Source organism: Schistocerca nitens, chromosome 5, assembly GCF_023898315.1.
Source record: "Schistocerca nitens isolate TAMUIC-IGC-003100 chromosome 5, iqSchNite1.1, whole genome shotgun sequence".
Lineage (NCBI taxonomy): Eukaryota > Metazoa > Arthropoda > Insecta > Orthoptera > Acrididae > Schistocerca > Schistocerca nitens.
The window spans coordinates 747,906,513-747,928,107 of record NC_064618.1 but is presented as its reverse complement, the minus strand read 5'-3'; the positions used below and the strand labels follow the sequence as shown (position 1 = coordinate 747,928,107).

Genomic DNA, 21,595 nt, shown 5'->3' with positions numbered 1-21,595 from the left:
AAGCTCGGGTGCCTTCAGTTGTTTTGCACTGAACATGTATACGTATTTATATTTGTGAAATGCTGAGATGTTTCTGCCCTGAATATACAAATAAGAACATAGCTGAATATTAAGTTGTAGCCGCATGACAGTGTTTCGGGATCTGGGTTTTTCCCGGAAGTAATTATGGTTCATGTTTGTTGGTGTGTTGCAAGCATAAAATTAAAATAGCCAAGGTACGCCTAACATGATAGCATACTGAGCCATAGGCGAGTGTATGACAGTCATTTACTACCACAATGTCTCAGCACATGGCAGGCCACAAGAGATAATATCCTAGCACTCATTGATTATGGTAGTTTCAGTGTGCTGTCCCAATGAACTGATCCAACTCCAGCAGGACCACTCCCCACTTCACAAATCGAATTGTTCAGCAATGGTTTTTGCAACAGACAGACAGCTACCTGATCAATTGGCACGTTTGATTGCTGGACTTGAATCCCTTTGAAAATTTGTGGGCCAAAATGAACCGCCACATGAACTTACAGGGCCAACATCGGCCCCCAGACCTGGTGTTGGATACATGGGAGAATATTGCAGATGATGAGGCATATTTCCATAGGCTGACCACCTTCATGCCTTGTCAGGTAAGGAAGTTAATTGATGTCAATGGTGCTTGGAGTACATACTTGCCTCATCCCTGACGTGATACTTTCCTCATCTTACATTACTCCATTTTATATTACAACATTTAATGCAAGTGTGTGTTTTTTAATTGGAAATCCATGTGAGAATCATTGTATTTTACATTTTATTTAATTCCTGCTACGTAATGCATGTAAATTTGGAAAAAAGCTCAACCAAGATAGTTTGATTAGAAATAGAAATGAGGTCCCTGTATAAAGCAGCCAGAGAAAACACTTAATATTGAGTAATATAACAATAAGTAAACCTTAAAATAAATTTTTCTTCCTTACTGCCTCTCTGCGTTTATTGTGCCAAAGAAGTGCAGTCAGGGCATAGAAAAGCTATTTTGCAAGTTACCATTCTATGGGCACCCAAAGAAAGCATTCCGTGCACTGTGCCCATTTCTTTATGTAAGTCTACAGAATATGCATTCAGTGTCTTCTTCTTCTTCAGACGACACGTCAGAAACATAGTCTTCCATTGAATCTGAATCAGCTTATGAATGACTGAAAGTGTCTTCTCCTTCTTCAGATGACATCAAAAACATAGTGCTCCATTAAATCTGAAACAGCCTACGAACTACTGAAAGACTGTTTCCTGTGTTTTTTTTCAAGAACAAAACTTTGCTTCTGTCTCCTTTGATTCCACTACAGCTTTTCTCTCATTGAATTGTTCCAGACATTCCCTGTATGGATATGATGTTAGCTACTTAACAGATTCAGAATGTGGCTCTTGACATAGCTTGCTGATTTCGGTAGTTGATCGGATACTAATTGGACTCATTTCCTCTGTCGTTTGCACCTTTTAAGTCCTGGTGTTCTGCAATGTCACTGTCTCTAAGTGTATTCCTATTACATGGGAAGAGCCTATTTTCTACAGGACATTTATAGCATTTTCCATTAATATTGGTCTCAAGTCAGCCCCTCCAAATAATCTTGTTATCAAAAATGATGTTGCTACTTGACCTGAGTTATTTGACCACAAGGTTTCTATTTTTGGGGATTCTACAATTTAAATGGTCCCATGAATTCCACACAATAAGATATATTTTGTGAGCGGAGTGAGGTGATAAACAGGTATGTGTGCATTGTTTTCTATTGCTCTGTCTATCATATGTGATGCCCCATCAGGTATTAGCACACAGGAACATCATCATCTGTCTTCATAAAACTCATGAAACTGTCAAACCACTTATTATAAATATGAGTCTCAACCCAGATACTAGGGTGGTAAGATGAAGTTGCCCTAATAGGAGATACTGTGTCCTAATACGCAATATTGTCACATACTGAATACCTGTGGTGTCGAATATTAGTAATAAGGCATCTTACACTAGAAACCAGTCTCATAGTTACACTGCTTAATGTGAAGAAGAATTCATTGTATGAATGAAAGATAACTTTGTAAAGAATGTTATCATATGAATATTGTTGCAACAGCTACTCGACTTCAGTTATTAATGACCTACAAGTGCACACACTCAAAAGCTTGAATTTCAACACTTTTAAAATCAAGGGTTCTTGACAATATCCAGCTCCATAATGTCTTATTATCTGTTGTAAGCCTTCTGAACTGTGAGAACTAAGCTGAGATACCTCCCAAAAGAGCTGAGCACTTACTTGAGCCAGTATCTTATTTTCTCACATTAATGGACTCTCCCAAAGTAGGCACCTTTCCTTTATATGCAAAATCATTTTCAGTACGGATAGTATCATTTGGGTACATTAAAAAAAGTCAAATCAGAACATAACTAGTCTTTTTCTCAAATTAAATTCTAATTGCAATAAGGTCTGCTTATCTGCTTCAGGTCATTACACATGTCCGAGTTTTAATAAACATTGTCTGACAGGATTTAAACTTCTTACTCAGACCCACTACAATGAATAGGTGAACTTATTTTTCCCAGCACATTTGTAATTTTACTTTGAGATCATAATTTATGAGCTCATCAGTAAACATTTATTCTCTCTTACTCAACTTCATCTTAATGTCCACCCCCCCCCCCCCCCCCCCCCTGCTCCATCAGCTTTCCTCTTCTGTCTGTTACTTCTGTGAATAGCTTTATGCATACAGACAAAATTTGCTCTTCAGCAAATTTATTTGGACCAGATTGTTTTTTAAATTGAGAATGATAGTGAATTTTAGGGTTCCCGAATAAAAGGGCAAAATTACTGCTGTTGAGTTTGGCACTTCATCTACATCTACATTTATACTCCGCAAGCCACCCAATGGTGTGTGGCGGACGGCATTTTACGTGCCACTGTCATTACCTCCCTTTCCTGTTCCAGTCGCGTATGGTTCGTGGGAAGAACGACTGCTGGAAAGCCTCTGTGTGCGCTCGAATCTCTCTAATTTTACATTCGTCATCTCCTTGGAAGGTATAAGTAGGGGGAAGCAATATATTCGATACCTCATCCAGAAACGCACCCTCTTGAAACCTGGACAGCAAGCTTACACCGCAATGCAGAGCGCCTCTCTTGCAGAGGCACTTAAATTTGAGTGTCTAATTTGATAAAAAGTATATCATTGGTAGTTTCTTTCGTACCAAAGAATTGAATTGTTATTTGATTAATTACTCTCTGCTACATCTGAAATATGAGCTTCACTAAAGAAAAAAATTTCTAGAAGTCTGACTGATCTAAAATCACTTATCCTGAACATAATAATTTTCTCTCACTTCTGAAAAATGAAAGACCTTAAAATAACTTGGATGGATTTTGTTTACAATTTTGTAATTTTTTAGCTCATACTACAATAGTTCTCTTGAAGACTATAAATAATACACACCTGTGTTGGACTCATCAAGACAAGAGAAGCTACCACAGAAAGGCAATTGGCACCCACCACGCCAGGGACTTTTTAATGTTGGCCAGATGGCGGAATCGAACTCTGGTTCCACAGCAGTTTGAGCGTGAGCTACTGGCACAGTGACACTAGAACCTCCTTTGGACCAGTTCTAGCGCTGCTGTTCAAATTAATACTACACATTTTGTGATCGCTGTAGATATCCCAACTTCCATGTATAAGGTTTAATTAGTATTAATTTCCAACTCGTCCATTGTACATCTTGGTGGTATGATAATATGATGCCACTAAACACAACATGGGTATAAACATGCTGACTGCCATGTCACCGCTGCTGGCCACAGCAGAATCACACACCTGACACTGTGTGCCTGTCAGGGAAACATTCAGCATGGAGTGTGTGGCGGACAAGGTGTTAATGTGGTGAAAGTGCTGTCACAAACTGTGACATGGCCGTATATGCCGAGAATGCCCAATGTGGGACTTAAGCCATTTTCTGTGCAGTTTTGTCAACTGTACATGTTGGTGGTGTACTAGATAACAGAAAACCAAAGCAGCTTTGAAAGTTTTGTTACTCTTTTAGCTGCAGTGCATAAGTGGGCATGTGTGTGGTAGAAACAGTCATCAATTCATCCCATCAATAGAGCTGTTAGCCTCGATAATATCTGCTATTTCATAGTCATTCACCTGCCCAAACCAACTGTTAAGTATCTGTAACAAAATATTGCAACACAGAATTAATGTATCAAAAATATACCCCATAAAAATTATGCAAAATCTTTTGTAATGTGCAATTCACTCGTACTCAAAGACTGATATAGCCACTATTGTGTGTACATAAAATTTAGAGTGGCACGTAGAATTTCCTGAGCTACTTCCCAAATTACAGCAAGGTTTCACATATATGTAGAATTTATTAGATGTTCAAAAGCACTCGGCTCTCAATATCCACATGTTTCATACAACAAATAAATATTTAATGACTTTCTACTTACAGACACAGGTAAGTATTTTCTCTGGAAATATTGTTGTAATCCACTACTATTGTTACCAATAACTTATAAACAGAGCCATCTACTGTAACTGAGGAGGCAGCAGATTATTTCATAGTAACAGATACCTTTCTAATTTACTTGATTAAATTCGGCTGACATAAGCACAAATAGGGTCTTACAGTATAGTGACATTTTATTGTTAATGCAGCATACATATTAAGTTTCACCCATTACCTTGTTTTTGTTAATGTATTACTTGTCTCATTACGCATCCACAAAAAATTCTTCTTGGTGGAATCTAGGGAATGAATGCATTTTCACTTCAGTAGGAAGCAGAAAATGTGGATCTTCTGCTCCCCACAATAACATCTACAAACATAACAACAGTACAGGGAGTGTGTGTCTGGTAGCTGTTCAGCCATGTATTGATAAATTTTTGGTAGAAGAGAGGAAAGGTGCATGAATTTTTTTTTAAGAGGCATTTCTGTATTGCTAGAGTGTTAAGTATGAATGTGTGAGAATTTTTCTTCAACCTGTACATTGCCTTTTATATGGTGGCAAGTGGCGTCAATTTTGTGCACTGCTGTTTGAACTTAATGTTTCTGTATTGAACTTTAGCTGGGCTTTAGTTCAGGCACCAGAAGATGAATTTCTAAACTTAATCAGTACTTATGCCAATGATATTATGTGCCGCAAAACTTGGAAGGAATATCTGGAAATTTTGAACAAGCTACTGGGAACTTTTCAGGAAGATGAAGTTACAGTGAGTCACATGAAAACAAAGTCTGCAAGAGAATGCTTGATTTTTTGTGCACATTGTGTCACTTAAAGTTATCAAACAAGATCTTTTAATATTAGAAGTCTTGCAGAATTGTTCAATTCCCCAATGAAAGAGAAAAAAAAAAGGTGATTAAGGTTTAATATCCTGTCGATGACAAGGTCATTAGAGACAGAGCACAAGCTTTTACATCTACATGATGCCTCTGCAATTAATTTTTAAGTGTTTGCAGAGTTTTCATTGAACAACTTTCAGACTATTTCTCTATTGTTCTACTCTTGAATAGCACACGGGAAAAACAAACACTTAAATCTTTCTGTGCAAACTGAAATTTCTTTTATTGTATCGCAATAGGCATTTCTCCTATGTATGTAGAAGACAGCAAAATATTTTCATATTCAGAGGAAAAAGCTGATGATTGAAATTTTCTGAAAAGATCTTGCTGTAGTGAGAAACGCCTTTGTTTTAATGCCTGCCACACCAATTCACATATTGTAATCATGGGCTTCTCATCTTTTCTCACTATAATATGAAATGAGCTGCCCTTCTTTGAACTTTTTCAGCATCTTCCGTCAATACTATCTGGTAATGGTCCTATACTGCTGTAGTATCTCAGTTTTATTTTGTGCTTCTAATGTAGTAAGATTCACAGCACTGTTTAATATTAAATAGATACCATCAGCTATGATGAAGTAGAACAAAGATACATATTACTCTGTGTGTTCTTTTGTCTCCCTATTTATGAAAATGAAAGTGACACCACAGAAGTTAGTTCATGTTCATCAGCAAAAAGAAACAGACACTTTTGCAACGAGCTCTGCTGTTACATATAGTGTAATTAGCATTAAATAATGTTGGGTAAGTACTTGGAATAATGACTAAATGTACAAAGAGTGCATACTTGAGGCAATACATCAATGCTCAAACCGAAATCAATAACAAAAGGTAGGTAAATAAAATTTTACTTTTCTGTCTGCTGTGTTTTATTAATTGAAAGAGATTTTGTTCCCAGAATCCTGTCCACAGAGGATCGGGGGGGGGGGGGGGCGGGGGGGGGGGGGGGGGGGGAGAAGATCCCTTGCCCATGAAATAGGAGACACAATCAATTGACAAACTGCCTATTGGCTTCTGTCTCGGGTTCTTCGGCCGACGTTCATGTAATGATTTTTCTGACGTTTCGCCAGCACGAGTGGCTGGCATTGTCAAAGCTTCACCCTCCATTGCCGGTGGTGAACTGGAGGCGAGCTCGCGGCCGCAGGCTATATGTACCTGGCGTGCCAACGTCCGAGGGCTTCTCCGCGGTCATTTCCGGTGCGGTTCTCCTCTTGCTACCTGCGACGGTCGTTCGCTGCAGTACGGGAAGCCAGGATCCGTTTACCTTAAGGCTTTCCTCTTTCTTGTTGAAACTGTTCGCGTATTTTTGGATTTCTACAGCTTCTCTGAACAAGCGCGTGTGATAGTGCTTCTCTACAGCCAGAACTTCCGTGTCGGCGAATTTTATAACGTGGTCGGTCTCATTCAGTGCGTGCTCTGCCACGGCCGATTTCTCCACCTGCCCCAACCTGCAATGTCGCTTATGCTCTTTGATCCTGGTGTTAATGGATCGTCCAGTCATTCCGACATAAACTTTTCCGCAAGTGCAAGGTATGCGGTATATTCCCGACATTGCAAGTGGGTCTCTTTTCTCCTTTGCCGATCTAAGACACTCTTTGATCTTCCTTGTCGGTTTGAAAATCGTCTTTACGCCATGTTTGCGCAATATACGGCCGATTCTGTCCGTCACTCTGGGAATGTATGGCAGAAAGGCCGTACCCGACATTTCTTTTTCTGGTTCCTTACTTCGCCGAGTGTTTGGCTCTGTTACACTTCTAATGTAATTTGTGGAGTACCCATTGCTCCTCAGAACAGTTTCCAGGTGTTGCATTTCTCGTTTGAGGTGTTGAGGCTCACATATTCGTCCTGCTCTCGTTACGAGCGTACTAATCATGCCTCTTTTCTGGCTCGGGTGGTGGTTTGACAGTTTGTGCAGGTATCGGTCCGTGTGTGTCGGTTTTCGATACACGCTGTGTCCCAGGTTTTCGCCGTCCCTTGTGACCAGGACATCTAGAAATGGCAGTTTCTCGTCCTTTTCTACTTCCATGGTAAATGTTATGTTGGCATGTTGGCATGGAGCCACACGTGGGAAAGACCGACACATACATTAAGGACTCAGGACATTTCATTGAGAAGCTGAGGAAACTGAAACTTGCGCCAAACGACATCCTGGTCAGTTTTGATGTTGTTTCGTTATTTACGAAAGTGCCACTCAGCGACGCTCTGGAGCACATCGGTTCCATGTTCCCGCAAGACATCAAAAAGCTCTTCCATGCATGTCTCACCACGAGCTGTTTCACGTGGAATGGCGATTTCTACGAACAGCTGGAAGGCGTCGCCATGGGTAGTCCTCTCAGTCCAGTGGTGGCCAACTTCTTCATGGAACAATTCGAAGCACAGGCACTGGACTCGGCGACTTGCAAACCTAAGGTGTGGTACAGGTACGTCGATGATACTTTCGTGGTGTGGAGCCATGGTGAAGAACAGCTCGGTGAATTCCTGAGACACTTGAATAGCCTCCATGCCAACATAACATTTACCATGGAAGTAGAAAAGGATGAGAAACTGCCATTTCTAGATGTCCTGGTCACAAGGGACGGCGAAAACCTGGGACACAGCGTGTATCGAAAACCGACACACACGGACCGATACCTGCACAAACTGTCAAACCACCACCCGAGCCAGAAAAGAGGCATGATTAGTACGCTCGTAACGAGAGCAGGACGAATATGTGAGCCTCAACACCTCAAACGAGAAATGCAACACCTGGAAACTGTTCTGAGGAGCAATGGGTACTCCACAAATTACATTAGAAGTGTAACAGAGCCAAACACTCGGCGAAGTAAGGAACCAGAAAAAGAAATGTCGGGTACGGCCTTTCTGCCATACATTCCCAGAGTGACGGACAGAATCGGCCGTATATTGCGCAAACATGGCGTAAAGACGATTTTCAAACCGACAAGGAAGATCAAAGAGTGTCTTAGATCGGCAAAGGAGAAAAGAGACCCACTTGCAATGTCGGGAATATACCGCATACCTTGCACTTGCGGAAAAGTTTATGTCGGAATGACTGGACGATCCATTAACACCAGGATCAAAGAGCATAAGCGACATTGCAGGTTGGGGCAGGTGGAGAAATCGGCCGTGGCAGAGCACGCACTGAATGAGACCGACCACGTTATAAAATTCGCCGACACGGAAGTTCTGGCTGTAGAGAAGCACTATCACACGCGCTTGTTCAGAGAAGCTGTAGAAATCCAAAAACACGCGAACAGTTTCAACAAGAAAGAGGAAAGCCTTAAGGTAAACGGATCCTGGCTTCCCGTACTGCAGCGAACGACCGCCGCAGGTAGCAAGAGGAGAACCGCACCGGAAATGACCGCGGAGAAGCCCTCGGACGTTGGCGCGCCAGGTACATATAGCCTGCGGCCGCGAGCTCGCCTCCAGTTCACCACCGGCAATGGAGGGTGAAGCTTTGACAATGCCAGCCACTCGTGCTGGCGAAACGTCAGAAAAATCATTACATGAACGTCGGTCGAAGAACCCCAGACAGAAGCCAATAGGCAGTTTGTCAACAAGTGGCCACGAAAGCCTTAACAATTTTGTACACAATCAATTGTTAGACACTTTAATATAGAACTCAAGCATAAAGAGTAAATAATGTATTAAATAGTAAAACAAATTGCTGAAGAGGAGGGGTGTGTCATACTTCACAGCAATACCCCAAATGACGATGGACAAGTGTACAGTAGGCAGGCTCTTTAGTAGATTTGTTGCAAATTCTGTTTTTCCAATAAAATGCAATCTTTGGCTCACCTTCCCAAAAAGATTTTCTTTGTGGTCATTCCAATTTAACTCTTTAGATGAGCTGTGGGCATGGTTTTTCGTGTCCTGGAAGTGCTGCCTGTTTTCTAGGTTATTGCCTGTTCTCTCTCTTGTCAGATAAACTTTAGTCTTATAACACCAAGGTGAAAGTAAAATGCCAAGATCTATTTCTAAAGTAACTGCCCTGATACTCACTTGAATCAGTTTAGGAAAACAAGCTAAATCTGAAAGGCTGAAGTGGATTTGAAACCCACTCCTCAATTCTAGTCTAATGCCTTAACCGATGTGCCACCTTCCTCACTTTATTAATGGGATGATTTTCTTAGCCATTGAAGTCATGACTTATTTAAGTTGTTCACCATTCTGTAGTTAAAAAAATCCCTCTAATAACTGAGTGATTTTCTTCTTGGTTTTTAGTTTGTCCACATAAAAATTACTGATATCTATTTTGCGATAGTTCTTGGTCGGGCTAAACTGTCATTTTAACATGGTGCCCCCCCCCCCCCCCCTTTTTTTTGTGGTCTGAGCCAGGATTAGCAGTTTGCAGGATACTGCAACACCCTACACTTCATCAAACGATAGCTGGGAAGGTACAGATATCTTACAGCAACTGAGTTATGACAATGTTCAACACCTTTCAAAGCTGAAGGACTCTTTCCCTGTTGTGGATTGGTTCTCCAGTGTGCTGGATAATCTACAATAGTGTTCTCGACTTTCCTTTCTTTTTTATGCATGGCAATGAAATCTGTAAGTATGATCATAGTATGTTCTTTGGCTGTATTGAACAGAGTAGCTTCAAGGTATACACACAAAATTTGTATTACTTTTAGATTTGTCTTGTTGGCTTAATTAACTGGCACATACTTGTTCTTTGTGATGTACACTTTACTTCACTTTCAAAGCACAAGGAACACAGTTCAGCTTTTAGGGGAACTCATGTTAGTAACTATATCTAGAATTTTCCTGCTGAAAAATAACTGTTGTACTAAGACGAGTAGTTTTCATCACATATGTTATGAATTTACCTTTGAAATCTTGTAAGCTTATGAAATAAAGGTAATAACTACATCTGAGAGCCTCTTTCTTCTTGGAGAGCTGTGATAAGGACTTGATGCTGTTGAAATGCTCAATGCTTCACTTTATATTTTTATAAACATTTGCTGTAAAGACTTAGTTTCTACTATAGGAGAAATCTTTGGTTCCAAAAGGTCAAAAACCAACATTTTTTTCCCTTCATTGTTGTTATACCTGAAGTGTGGTTTCATGGCTAAATGACAGTCACACCACAAATCCAAAGGTTCAGGGTTCAATCTTCAGTTGATCCTACACTCTTTTCAGCCACTTATTGTATCTGTCACACTGAGCAATACTTTGCATGTATGAAATATGCCAAGGCATACCATCATTCGAAGAGCTTGTTTCTTTATAACTGGCTGACCAAGTCACTCTGAAAGTAAAAGAAAGGCGCATCCAACAGGATTATGCACTGTAAAGCGCTGTGGTGTTGAAACTAACCTGCAGATTGGGGATAGTTGTGATTAAGTATCAAATTAGAAAGTGTTTCTTTTTCTCTCGGTCTTCCTTTTTTTTACACAGAAGTAACTTTTAATCAAGTTCACAGTTACTAAGGATTTGAACAGAACAAATTCAATATTAATAGCAAATGTGTAAAAATTTAATAATTTTCCCCTTATTATAACATTTTAAACAACAAGAAAGTCTTCTAAAACTATCATTTTATATCATGAAAAATATATTCTCGTAACTGAACATCACAGTACACTCACACCTTCAGTGTTCAACACAGACACAATGTGCAGCTAGTATCCTTAAGTAAGACTAATGAAAATTCTACTGACAAAAAAATGAATGCAGTATTAGTAACAACCATAGAACATTTTAAAAAATCATGATATTTTAACTACAACTCAATTTGTGCAAAACAGCCATATACTAAATTTAAGTAATTTTTCCACGGGCATATGCATCATTAATCACGAAAACCTTTTATTTTAACTTAGATAATTGTGCATCATTCTTTATTTCCACTTAAATCACTGAATAAGCGAGAACATGCACGACTTTTTTAAAACTTGTGGTTCAATTCTGTATCATCAATGCTTATTTCCCATGTTTGCATGAATATTTCTGAGAAAACTGAAGGAGCATCTTATTCACAATGAATGGACTTTACAATTTTTGTATGAAAATATATATCTGTACTAATTGTACTGCAATAGTAGCTCTTACTCGAGACATTCTTCATACAACAAGTCATAAAAGGAAGAAATGTAGAATTCTGATCCACAAACTATTCTATATCAGTCTGTGCAGGAACCAGTCTATAATCATCCCAAGTTTTTGTGCTTCCAAACTAATAATTTTTGCCTGGAAGTAGTAATTTTAAAATATGTGGAAGATATTAGTATCACCATTTTACCTAAAATGTAAGGAAAGGCCAGATACCTTTTAATTGAGCATGAATCTTTTATTCTAATGACTAGGTTTGCATCTTATAAATAATTTCTTCTTTCCTTTCATTCTTCTTTGCTGAAGCACTATTCATACAAATATGCTATGTAAGTATAAAAAGAAACTACCTCAAACACACAGGAATTTAACATGGTGGAGATATTTAACCTCATCCAGCCCCACATACATTACTGTCGATTTTTTTTTTTGATCAAATTGAATTTTACAATAAGAGAAAGAACAATCCTCATTTACCACTAAATTACAATTCAAGAATACTTCATGGCAAATAAAAACTATATGGTTTCCAAAATCAAGGCCACAGGTTTGAGTTACAGTGTGAGACACTGCTGTAATTTGTCAGGGTGTGTTAACAAGTACTCTCCTTGGCAATTTTTCTAATCACATTAGTGTTACCACCAGTTTCAAACATGAATGAGACAAATTGGACACTGATCACTGAAAATACAATAAATAAATATTTTAGCTATTACATAATATCAGCATTTACCTATCCTTTTTCTGACAAAATGTGGCATCACTGATCACAACCTTGCTTGTGTAGGTTCATAATTACAATCACTAATAAAACACTGATAACAATGACCACTATTAGCACCTTTCAATAATGAATGAGAAACGTATCTCTACTACTTCTTAGCAAAGCTGCTGCTATCAGTCTGACTGCAATGATCTATAGTCAACCAGATTTCTTTCCTTTCATACTTTTGTAACATAACCATATACACATCACTTACTGTCAATGATAATGAGCACAAACAGACTGGATAAATATTAAAAATGATTACAAGGACAGACAACCAGTCACTTTTAAAATGAAGTGCTGAGTGTCAGACAGGTACAATGAAAACTAAAATAGATATTTTTGGTCTTCCTCAGAGCAAAAACAGTTAGAGACACAATTCCACTTCTTAGTAAATGTGAAAGTATATTTGTCCTTTTAATCATTACTTTCCACTATTGCCAAAATATATGCAGGAATTTACTTTCTACTAAGTAGACATAAAAATTTAAGGCATTTCTTTGCAACAAAAACTGCAGAATAGTGATCTGTTTAATTTACTGTAGAATCGAACTATAATGACAGTAACACCAGATTTTCACATCCTATTCAAAGAATAATGCATACAGGAGGTCTCACTGCGGAAAGGTGTAATTAAAATAATTAAATAAATAAATTTTAGTGAACTGATATTCAGACAGTCACAGTCCAGTTTGTATAATCTCATTTCTGTATTGTTATGAGGCACTGTGGCATAATATGAATATGCAGCTCTGTCTACATTTCCTGTTAGCAGACCAGTAGTTATCACTATGTCTTCCAAAACAGATTGTTGCTGTACCAATGGGGATTTGTAACTGGGGTCAGCAATACACACCACAGTACAAGTCCCAGAACGAATAAAGACATAAGGACTATTCTGTTGTGATCTTTGTAAGTCATCAGTTCTGCAAAATCGGGAAATCCCATGTGGTTGCAAAATGCATGAGCTGCAAACGGTGCAATGAAGTGACCTGTTAAAACAAATGCATACATATATAAACTATGTCTCACACCTTACATCTACTGATCCTATATGAACTGGAAAATATTGAAGTGGAAGTTTGCAGAGGCACTGGAAAAAAAAAAAAAAAAAAAAAAAAAAAAAAAAAAAAAAAAAAAAAAAAAAAAAAAACTGATACACAAGGCCTTTGAGCTATGACTAAATTTTCAGATCAATGAATTCAATTTTCCTTCATTTCATACAGTGAGCCACCATAAGATCAAAGATGCATATGCAACACTGTCGTTATGATGATGAAAGGTTACAATAGAAATCGGATTAGACCACAGATCATAATAATATCAATTGAGTGGCTGTAACAGAGAAAATTTAAGAATAAAAGTAGAAAAAATCAACATGAAATAACATGAAAAACTCTAGGTAAACACCAAAGGAATGATTGTCACCAAAATGATTTTGTATCTGCAATTTGGTGTCTTTCTTACACTTCTGTCCACTTCATATATGCAGCTGAATATACAGGATGAATTTTCTGATTCACCCAATCACATAGTAGAGAGTTCACAGAGGTTATCTTTAGTTAATACTAGCAAGCAAGAACAAGTTCTGAACCTCCTACTTATTTGTAAAGGTACCTCTAGTTGTACCAATGGCCTGTTAAGAAGTTGTAAACACAAAAATATAACACCGAAGACCATGAGAAACATTATTGCAGTATAAACATCAAAGGGTAAACCATTATTTTAAAGATTACTGAAGGAATTAGAAACCAGCAAACATGTTTGTTTTCGGAATGGCTGACCCCCAATACATGACCTAACTACACGAAGACTATGTCCTGGTGTAGATGTCAAATTGGGACAGATGACTGTATGGATGTGGTGGAGGAAGAGGTTTAGCAAAAATGTTAATTTTTAACACCAAGGCAGTAAATAAATCTCAATCATTGTACCAGAGTCCTAAAATTGAGATAGAAATTAATGAAGTGGCAAAAGTATGAGAGAAAGACGTTGCAGGAAGAAGGGAATTACAAAGGGAAAAATATAGAAAATGACGATGAACTAAAATCTGAGGCTTACCGTGATTTAGCATCAATTTATTTTCTACAAGACATGAACTTATATTTTTAACTGCAATATTTGATATACTGCTGATGTTGTGCACAACATTATACATATCATATATGGCTGCACCTATAATATTCTTCCACAACTTTTAATATTTCTGGACTATTCTTTGTTTCATATATATATATATATATTTTTTATTACGACAAATCATCAACCAATATTTTTTCTATATGGTAAGTAGTTGTCTTTCCACATAGTACAAGGCATTTAAGGACAGTAACCTCTGAATAAAATACTGAAAATCTTCAAACTGCACCTCTGTATTACTTCTATCTATAATCATCACTCGGATTTAAGCATAAATCATATCCCTTAATGAGTTGTCAAATTCACTCTGCATGAAATTCTGGCACTTGAGATTGCACTTGGCCTATGACAGCATCTTGAAGTTCTGCGATGAAGTCAAGGTATAGGGATCCAAGCCAATGAGCCAAGGATATAGGGCAGATGTTCAGAAACTTCCTATTTGAACCAACATAACAAATATTGTGTTTTCTGGGCTGAATGTAACCAAATACTGTCATGCAAAAATATGATACTTTTAGTCAAGAACCACACTGCTTGTTCTGTGTGGCTTCATGGCTTCAGAATTATTGCATAAAATGCAAAAGAAAAATCCTTTTAAAATCTCAAGGAAAAAAAAATTACTAAGCATAAAAATTTTGGATGACAGTGTTTGTTGCACTTGTTTTTGTTTATTGGGCAAGGTGGTATGACCTGACACAGTTGACTGATGTTTTGTTTCTGCATTAGTAAAGGCAATCTGTGTCTTGTCCTCTGTTATGATTCTGTTCAGTATGTCTTCTCCTTCTCAAACTTAACAAAAGAGGAAATTCAGAAAACAGTCCTCTGCAGAGTTCTGTGGTTCTCTATAAACAGTTTTGTAAGGCAACAAGCACAAGACATGTAGTAACCTTATTGTCTATTCATGGTCTCGTGCAAAGCATTCTGAATAATCTGCAGAGAGCTCTCAGACAGCTGAGAAATTGTTAAATGCTGGTACCAACAAATTTTTCATTTACATTTCTTACCAGTTAGCTGCTGATTACAAACAGTCACCTTCCATTCTCAAACAAACAAATAAAAGATATCATTATCACAGAATACCATTCATCACATTCAGCCAAAACACATGGTAAGTGTTGTGATGGCTATCAACAGCTTTTTGCCACTAAAAGCAGAACTTATTCACATATGGTGAGACATTCAATTGTGGTGCTCATTTTCAATGGCTACTATAAGCAAACAAAAATAAATGTGGCTTTCTCATTTTCACAGCTCTAAGCACACTGACCAACTGCGCGAGTTCACCTCATAAAACCAGAGGTTTCTCTCCTGACAGCCTTTGTCTAGCAACATAGAGAATACACAGATATAAATAGTGAGGATGAACGAGTCAGACTTGTAAAGGAGACTAAGCAAAGCAGAGTGACTGAAAGTTATGGGGTAGATAAACACAACTGGAACTATACAAACTCTGTACTGTTTATAAAATCTTTTTCTTGGTGTTATTTCAAATTAAAAATATCACTTGACATGTCTTAAGAGTCTGCACTAATATCCAATTAACATGATTTCATTATTAAACTTTGATCATTTAAAAGGCATAAGCCACACTTTTAATAAAAAAATGAAATTAATTACCTGTTCTAGCAAACAAGAAGGCAGAATATGCACCAAATAATGTTGTGTATGCGAACTGGAAACCTGTAATATTTACAAATACACTTATTCCATTTTTTTACAAGTACACAAGCACATGAAATAAGCTTTTTTGCACAAAAAATAGTGCAAGAATGTTAATAAATACTGTAACATCCAATCTATTACATGAGTTTTTTCTCATCAATAGTGATCTACAAACCCATGAACAGTAAGTATTTACATTTCTGGAGATGAAGCTGTATCTCAGGACCATTTCAAATCCATCAGTCAAAGAAGGCCAATCTGTGGCGTCTCAGCCAGCCTGAATGAATCTTCATTTGTCTTGGCAATATGCGAACTGATTGCCCATTGTCATCTCAAATATTCATTTTTTGCAGATAATATGTGACAGAACACCATTAACAGAACATATGATTCACATGCAAATGTTGATATGGTCTTTGTCCCCTTTAGTTCATATTAGGTCACAAGGAGACAGGCAAACCACGTCCTGTTGTGTCCCTGCCAAAGAGAGCAATGCAGGAGTTACTCTCATGGCACAAAGAAAATACAATGAATGAGCGAGCACGTGATTGATTTACTACTCAAAACAACACAACTTTGTAAGATACCATTGCAGCATTAGAACAACAAAATATTCATGAGATGCTTATTTATTTAAATTGTATGACCTTCCAAGTGAGCATGTGTGCACTCTTCAGCACAGCCTTAAGTGAATTACTATTATGGCCATGAGTACCACACAAAATGTCTTAAAGTATTTGTGGTAACAGACCTTTTTTTCAGTTTTAACAATGCAGACAAGAATACTGGACTAGTTGTAGGGCAGATTTTGCTCTCAGTAAATGAAATCACTCTTTCAAGATTTACTTTGACAGATGGCTAAGACTGTTACTACACTGATGGAAATGAATTTTGGCTACAAAAAAAATATATGAACAAGATTTTCCCTTTCCAGCAGTGGTAAAAATTGTAACTAACTTTCCTGAAAAATTACAAGGACAATGAGTAAGTTATAAAAAAAAGCTATGCACACATGACACACAACAAAACCATTTATGCGAAGTATTAATCAGAACAATGATTTTTTTTACTGACACTCTTATATTTACACAGCAAACTTTTTAACAATTAAAGAAGTCCAAAAGCATGACCCCTTACCCACTCCAGAGTGCTAAGGAATCAAACACAGCACACCTTGAGTAACTACAACACGCACTTTCTTCCAATTGTCAGTTTGTTTGATCACCTTTCTGTCTGTTATAAATTTCATCATATAATTACAGCAACATCATTAAAGTCTAATATATCCACTAGCTGCTTTTGGAAATATTTGCAGAAACTTGGAAGATGAGAATAATGTTGGGACACAAAACTAAATTGCAAAATAGCACTGAAACATAAAGTAGACCTATTCTTTATAAACAAGCACCACTGTACTGCCTGGTTTTCAGCCAATTTTTGCTTTTCATTATACCAATAATAAAACACTGTTTTGTCCTTTTCTTAACAAAGTGAAGAGAAGAGAAATGTACAAATAATGTACGATTGTGAGACATAATTGCTGGCCAGTACGTACCTTCAGGAACCTCGTCTTCCCATCGGGTGGATGTGTCTCATCCTGGGGTCCAAGTGTCCTACCGTTTCTTTCCTCACCTTTCCCACCCCTACTTCTTCCCCCTACCAGAAAAGAACTAATAGTTCTGAAACCTAGTAGTTTTAGTTATATCGGAGTATTCCTAGGGTAAATGTGAGTGTCACTTTACCTTACAAATAATTTGCAGTCGCAGTTCTTGAGAGGACCTTCTATGCAGTGCCATTAAACTGTGCCATGTGACTTCATCTCCTTTTGCAGCTGGAGTGGGTGCTGAAAGCGACTCTGAGCTTTTTACACTACTGAATTAATGTAATCAGGTTTGTGAAAACTATTATCTATTATAATAGCAATTTTTCTGCTGTACATTTACTTTTACAATTGTGGGTGATGCAGATCATTCTTAAATAGTAGCGGACAACAGATCTTAACATTTATGTGTAATGCTTTGACTTTAGAGACCAAGATGATAGAATGATAGTTCTTGAGTCATCTTCATTTTTTCAGGCATTGACATTCTTACCCGCACCTTTTTCTCTGTGACTTTCAAGGTAAAGCCAAGCTACAACGCCAAAGCATAAGCAGGGCTCCACAGCAGGTAGACACACATAGTTTCTTGTTGTGTGTTGTCAATCCCCTGAGCCAATGGCTTAATGGCTTTCACACCCCACAAGCACATATGCTCTCTCTCTCTCTCTCTCAAAAGAATAACTAATCATTAGGGCTCAATTCGAAGTGGGCCTCATCACTGAAGATTCCAGGCTGAAGATGTGTCTGGAGTCTCCTGGACAATGGGGGGATAGTAACCTGATTGTCACAGACCATAAGGTCTGGCAATTAGGAGTTATGCTCTGGGGTGCCCTATCATTTCACAGCAGGGCCACTTTGGTTGTCAACCGCGACACACTTACAGCACAGTGGTACTTCAAAGATATTCCACGCTCCATTTTGTTGCCCTTCATGGAAAGCCATTCAGGGCAGGCATTTCAGCAAGATAATGCCCTCCTGTACATGTCAAGAGTTTCTACTGCTTGTCGTTGTGCTCGCCAAACCTTACCTTGGTCTGCCCAGTTAGGAACATTTGGAGCACTGTGGGAAGGGTTCTCCACACAGCTTGGGATTCTGATGATCTAATGTGCCAAATGGAGACAATTTTTTATAATATGCTCAGGAAGACATCAAACACCTCTGTCAATTAATACCCAGCTGAATAACTGCTTTCATATGGGCCAAAGGTGGACCAGTGTGTTGTTGACTTTATTTGCAAAGCTCTTTTTCTTGAATAAACCATCCAATTTTTCTGAAATTGCGGTCATTTGTTTGTCTGTACATGTACATCACATTTACCAAGTTCCATCCCATCTGGATAATTGCTCCATGCTTCTTTTTCTTCTTCTTCTTCTCCTCCTCCTCCTCCTCCTCTCTTTTTTGTCTTAGAGTGTATTTTAAACCAAAGTGTGCACAGAGGGATGTTCCATAGTTACCTAAACACCATTTTGGGTTTCCACAAACATTTTTCCATCGGCCTAAGCAGTTAGTAGTGGAACAATTTACTCCCTACTATGACCATGTTACATCAAAGTATCTACTGACAGTATTACAAATTTCATCTCCTGATGGAAAGTAATAGCTAGCAATTCTGTCTCAGAATGTTATAGTTTTACCAAGAGAATTTTCCTTTGGATATATAGGGTGATCACAAAGTCTTGCCCTGATTTAAAAATTTATAACAGAATAACCGTTTGACATAACAAGTTACATTTGTTGCCATTACATAGGTTAGTGTTACTGGTTGTTGTGACCACAACACCGACGCTGGCGAAATGGTGTCAAAGCAGGAGAGAGCGCATGTGTGCTTTGGTTTCACAAAACGAAATCGCCCATCAGTTTTCAGCATAAATTTTGAGCTGCTTATGGACGCAGCCCTCCTGACGTTAAATCAATAAAGCGATAGTACGCAAAGTTTAACGAAACAGGCAGCGTTGAAGATTGTCCTCGAAGTGGCAAGCCTTGTGTGAATGATGTAACTGTTGATAGTGTTTAGCAATCGTTTCAACAGAGTCCGTTTAAATCAACTCGTCAAGCATCACATGACCTTCAAATACTGCAAGCAAGTGTGGTGAAGATTCTCCGTGAAAGGCTCAGGTTGCATGCTTACAAAGTGCAAACTGCGCAGGCCTTGCAACCAAATGATTTGCTGACATGTGCTGAATTTGCAACTGAGATTCTCAACGGGATTGATAGCGCTAACAATTACTTAAATCGCATATGCTTTACCGATGAATCCACCTTTAAAGTCAATGGAATGGTAAACAGGCATAATGTCCATATATGGGGTTCAGAGTCTCCACACGCTACTGTACAGTTACAGTGAGACAGCGAAAAAGTGGAATTTTGGTGCGGCCTCATGCAGAACAAGGTTTTTGGACTGTCTTTCTTCACGGAAAAATCCATTACTGCTAACATTTACTTAAACATTTCACAAAAATTCATTGCCCCACAGTTAGAAGAGTATCAACCATGGACAATTTTCCAGCAAGATGGATTGGAAGGAACGATCCAACACCCTGGCCACCCCACACTCCAGATTGACCTTTTTTTCTGGGGCTATATCAAGGATAGAGTCTTCGTCACACCAGTTGTTGATGACGACAAACTAAAGAATAGGATACAAGCTGCTGTGGGTGCTGTGTCAGAACACATGTTACGAAACACCTGGCAGGAACTGGAATACCACCTCGACATTCTGCGAGCTACCGAGGGAGCACACGTTGAAGTTTACTAACGTAAGTGGTCTTAAACAAACAAAAAACTAGTAACACTAACCTATGTAATGGCCTCAAATATAATTAATATGTCTAACGGTTACTCTGTAATAAATTGTTATAATCAGGGCAAGACTTTGTGCTCACCCTGTATATGTTTAGTATGCATACCTCAAAAAACTGAGGAATTGATCTTCCAGCTAGTAATGGAAGTTTTTAATTTGGAACAATAAAATTCAGAATAGTTCTTATGCTAGTGCTATTAGTGATACTGGTCCTAAAATATTTAAATTCTATCAGCTCCGAGGCAATTGCCCACATGACAACATGAGTCAATAATTTCGCAGCAATCAATGTGTTTGTATATTTTTCTCACAAGTAATAAAAGACAAAGCACTGCAATGAATACTTCCTGCTGAGCATCAGAAGAGTAAATGAGCATTTCCAGGCAATTCTCTATAGGATCTTGCAAACAACATTGTTCACTTAAGAGTTTAATTGACAGCAGAATATACCAATAACAGCATGGTTCAACACAGATAGTCGTTAGTACGACCTGAGTTGATTGCTTGATTGCTACTGATCAGTTCCCATTCATTCTGTTTTTATGAGGATATCTATCCCTTATCACAAAATGAAGCCAAAACCATTATATGCTTTGCTAAAAAATAAATGTACTGGAAATTTCTCTTAATAAACAACATTAAAACAATTAAAATGTCACTCTTTACTTAATCAGAAGAAACTTCTATGGCAATTTGTAGCTGGGAACGGAAAAGACAGAGTGGGATAGTGCAGTAATTAAAAAAAGCCCATCCTAATGAACAGAGCATTCAAGAAAGGCATGAAGAAACACACAACAAATTGGAAATGTTTTTAATACTCCTGAGGGTAAATTAAAAGAAACTGCAGTGGACAGAGAGAAAATCAGAGGACTTACGGAAACAGTGCATGAGAAGTTGGTACTGCAGCAGAAAGAAAGAAGATGCGAATACTGACACAAAAAGAATAATATGAGGAGAGTGGTAGAGAAAAATAAAAGAAGAACTATATTCCACAAACAATATGATGAGAAACCATTGTTGATCACCCAATGGGTAGTTTGTTAGTAAGAAGGCACAGTGAATCACAATTCTGGAAACATTTAAAGAAATATTATGAGAACTGTGTACAGACCTCAGGGAGATAAACCCTGACTCACATTAAATGGAAGATGAAGTTACTAGGTGTGTGTGTGTGTACACACAAAGACATCAATCCCCTTTTTTACACTGGAAACAC

The 21,595-nt window shown here is 38.1% G+C and overlaps 1 protein-coding gene across 3 annotated transcripts in view; it reads right to left on the bottom strand.

Moving 5' to 3' along the window:
* LOC126260143 (CAAX prenyl protease 2) overlaps nt 1-21,595 on the bottom strand; it is a 147,181-nt gene that overhangs the window by 28,030 nt on the left and 97,556 nt on the right. For 2 of the 3 annotated variants that reach the window (XM_049957394.1, XM_049957397.1), the window contains one exon: nt 15,935-15,997. In XM_049957394.1, the coding sequence (XP_049813351.1) occupies nt 15,935-15,997 (63 nt within the window). Of the gene's footprint in view, nt 1-10,815; nt 13,171-15,934; nt 15,998-21,595 lie in introns of those variants that run through there. The other variant, XM_049957395.1, reaches the window with a different exon arrangement.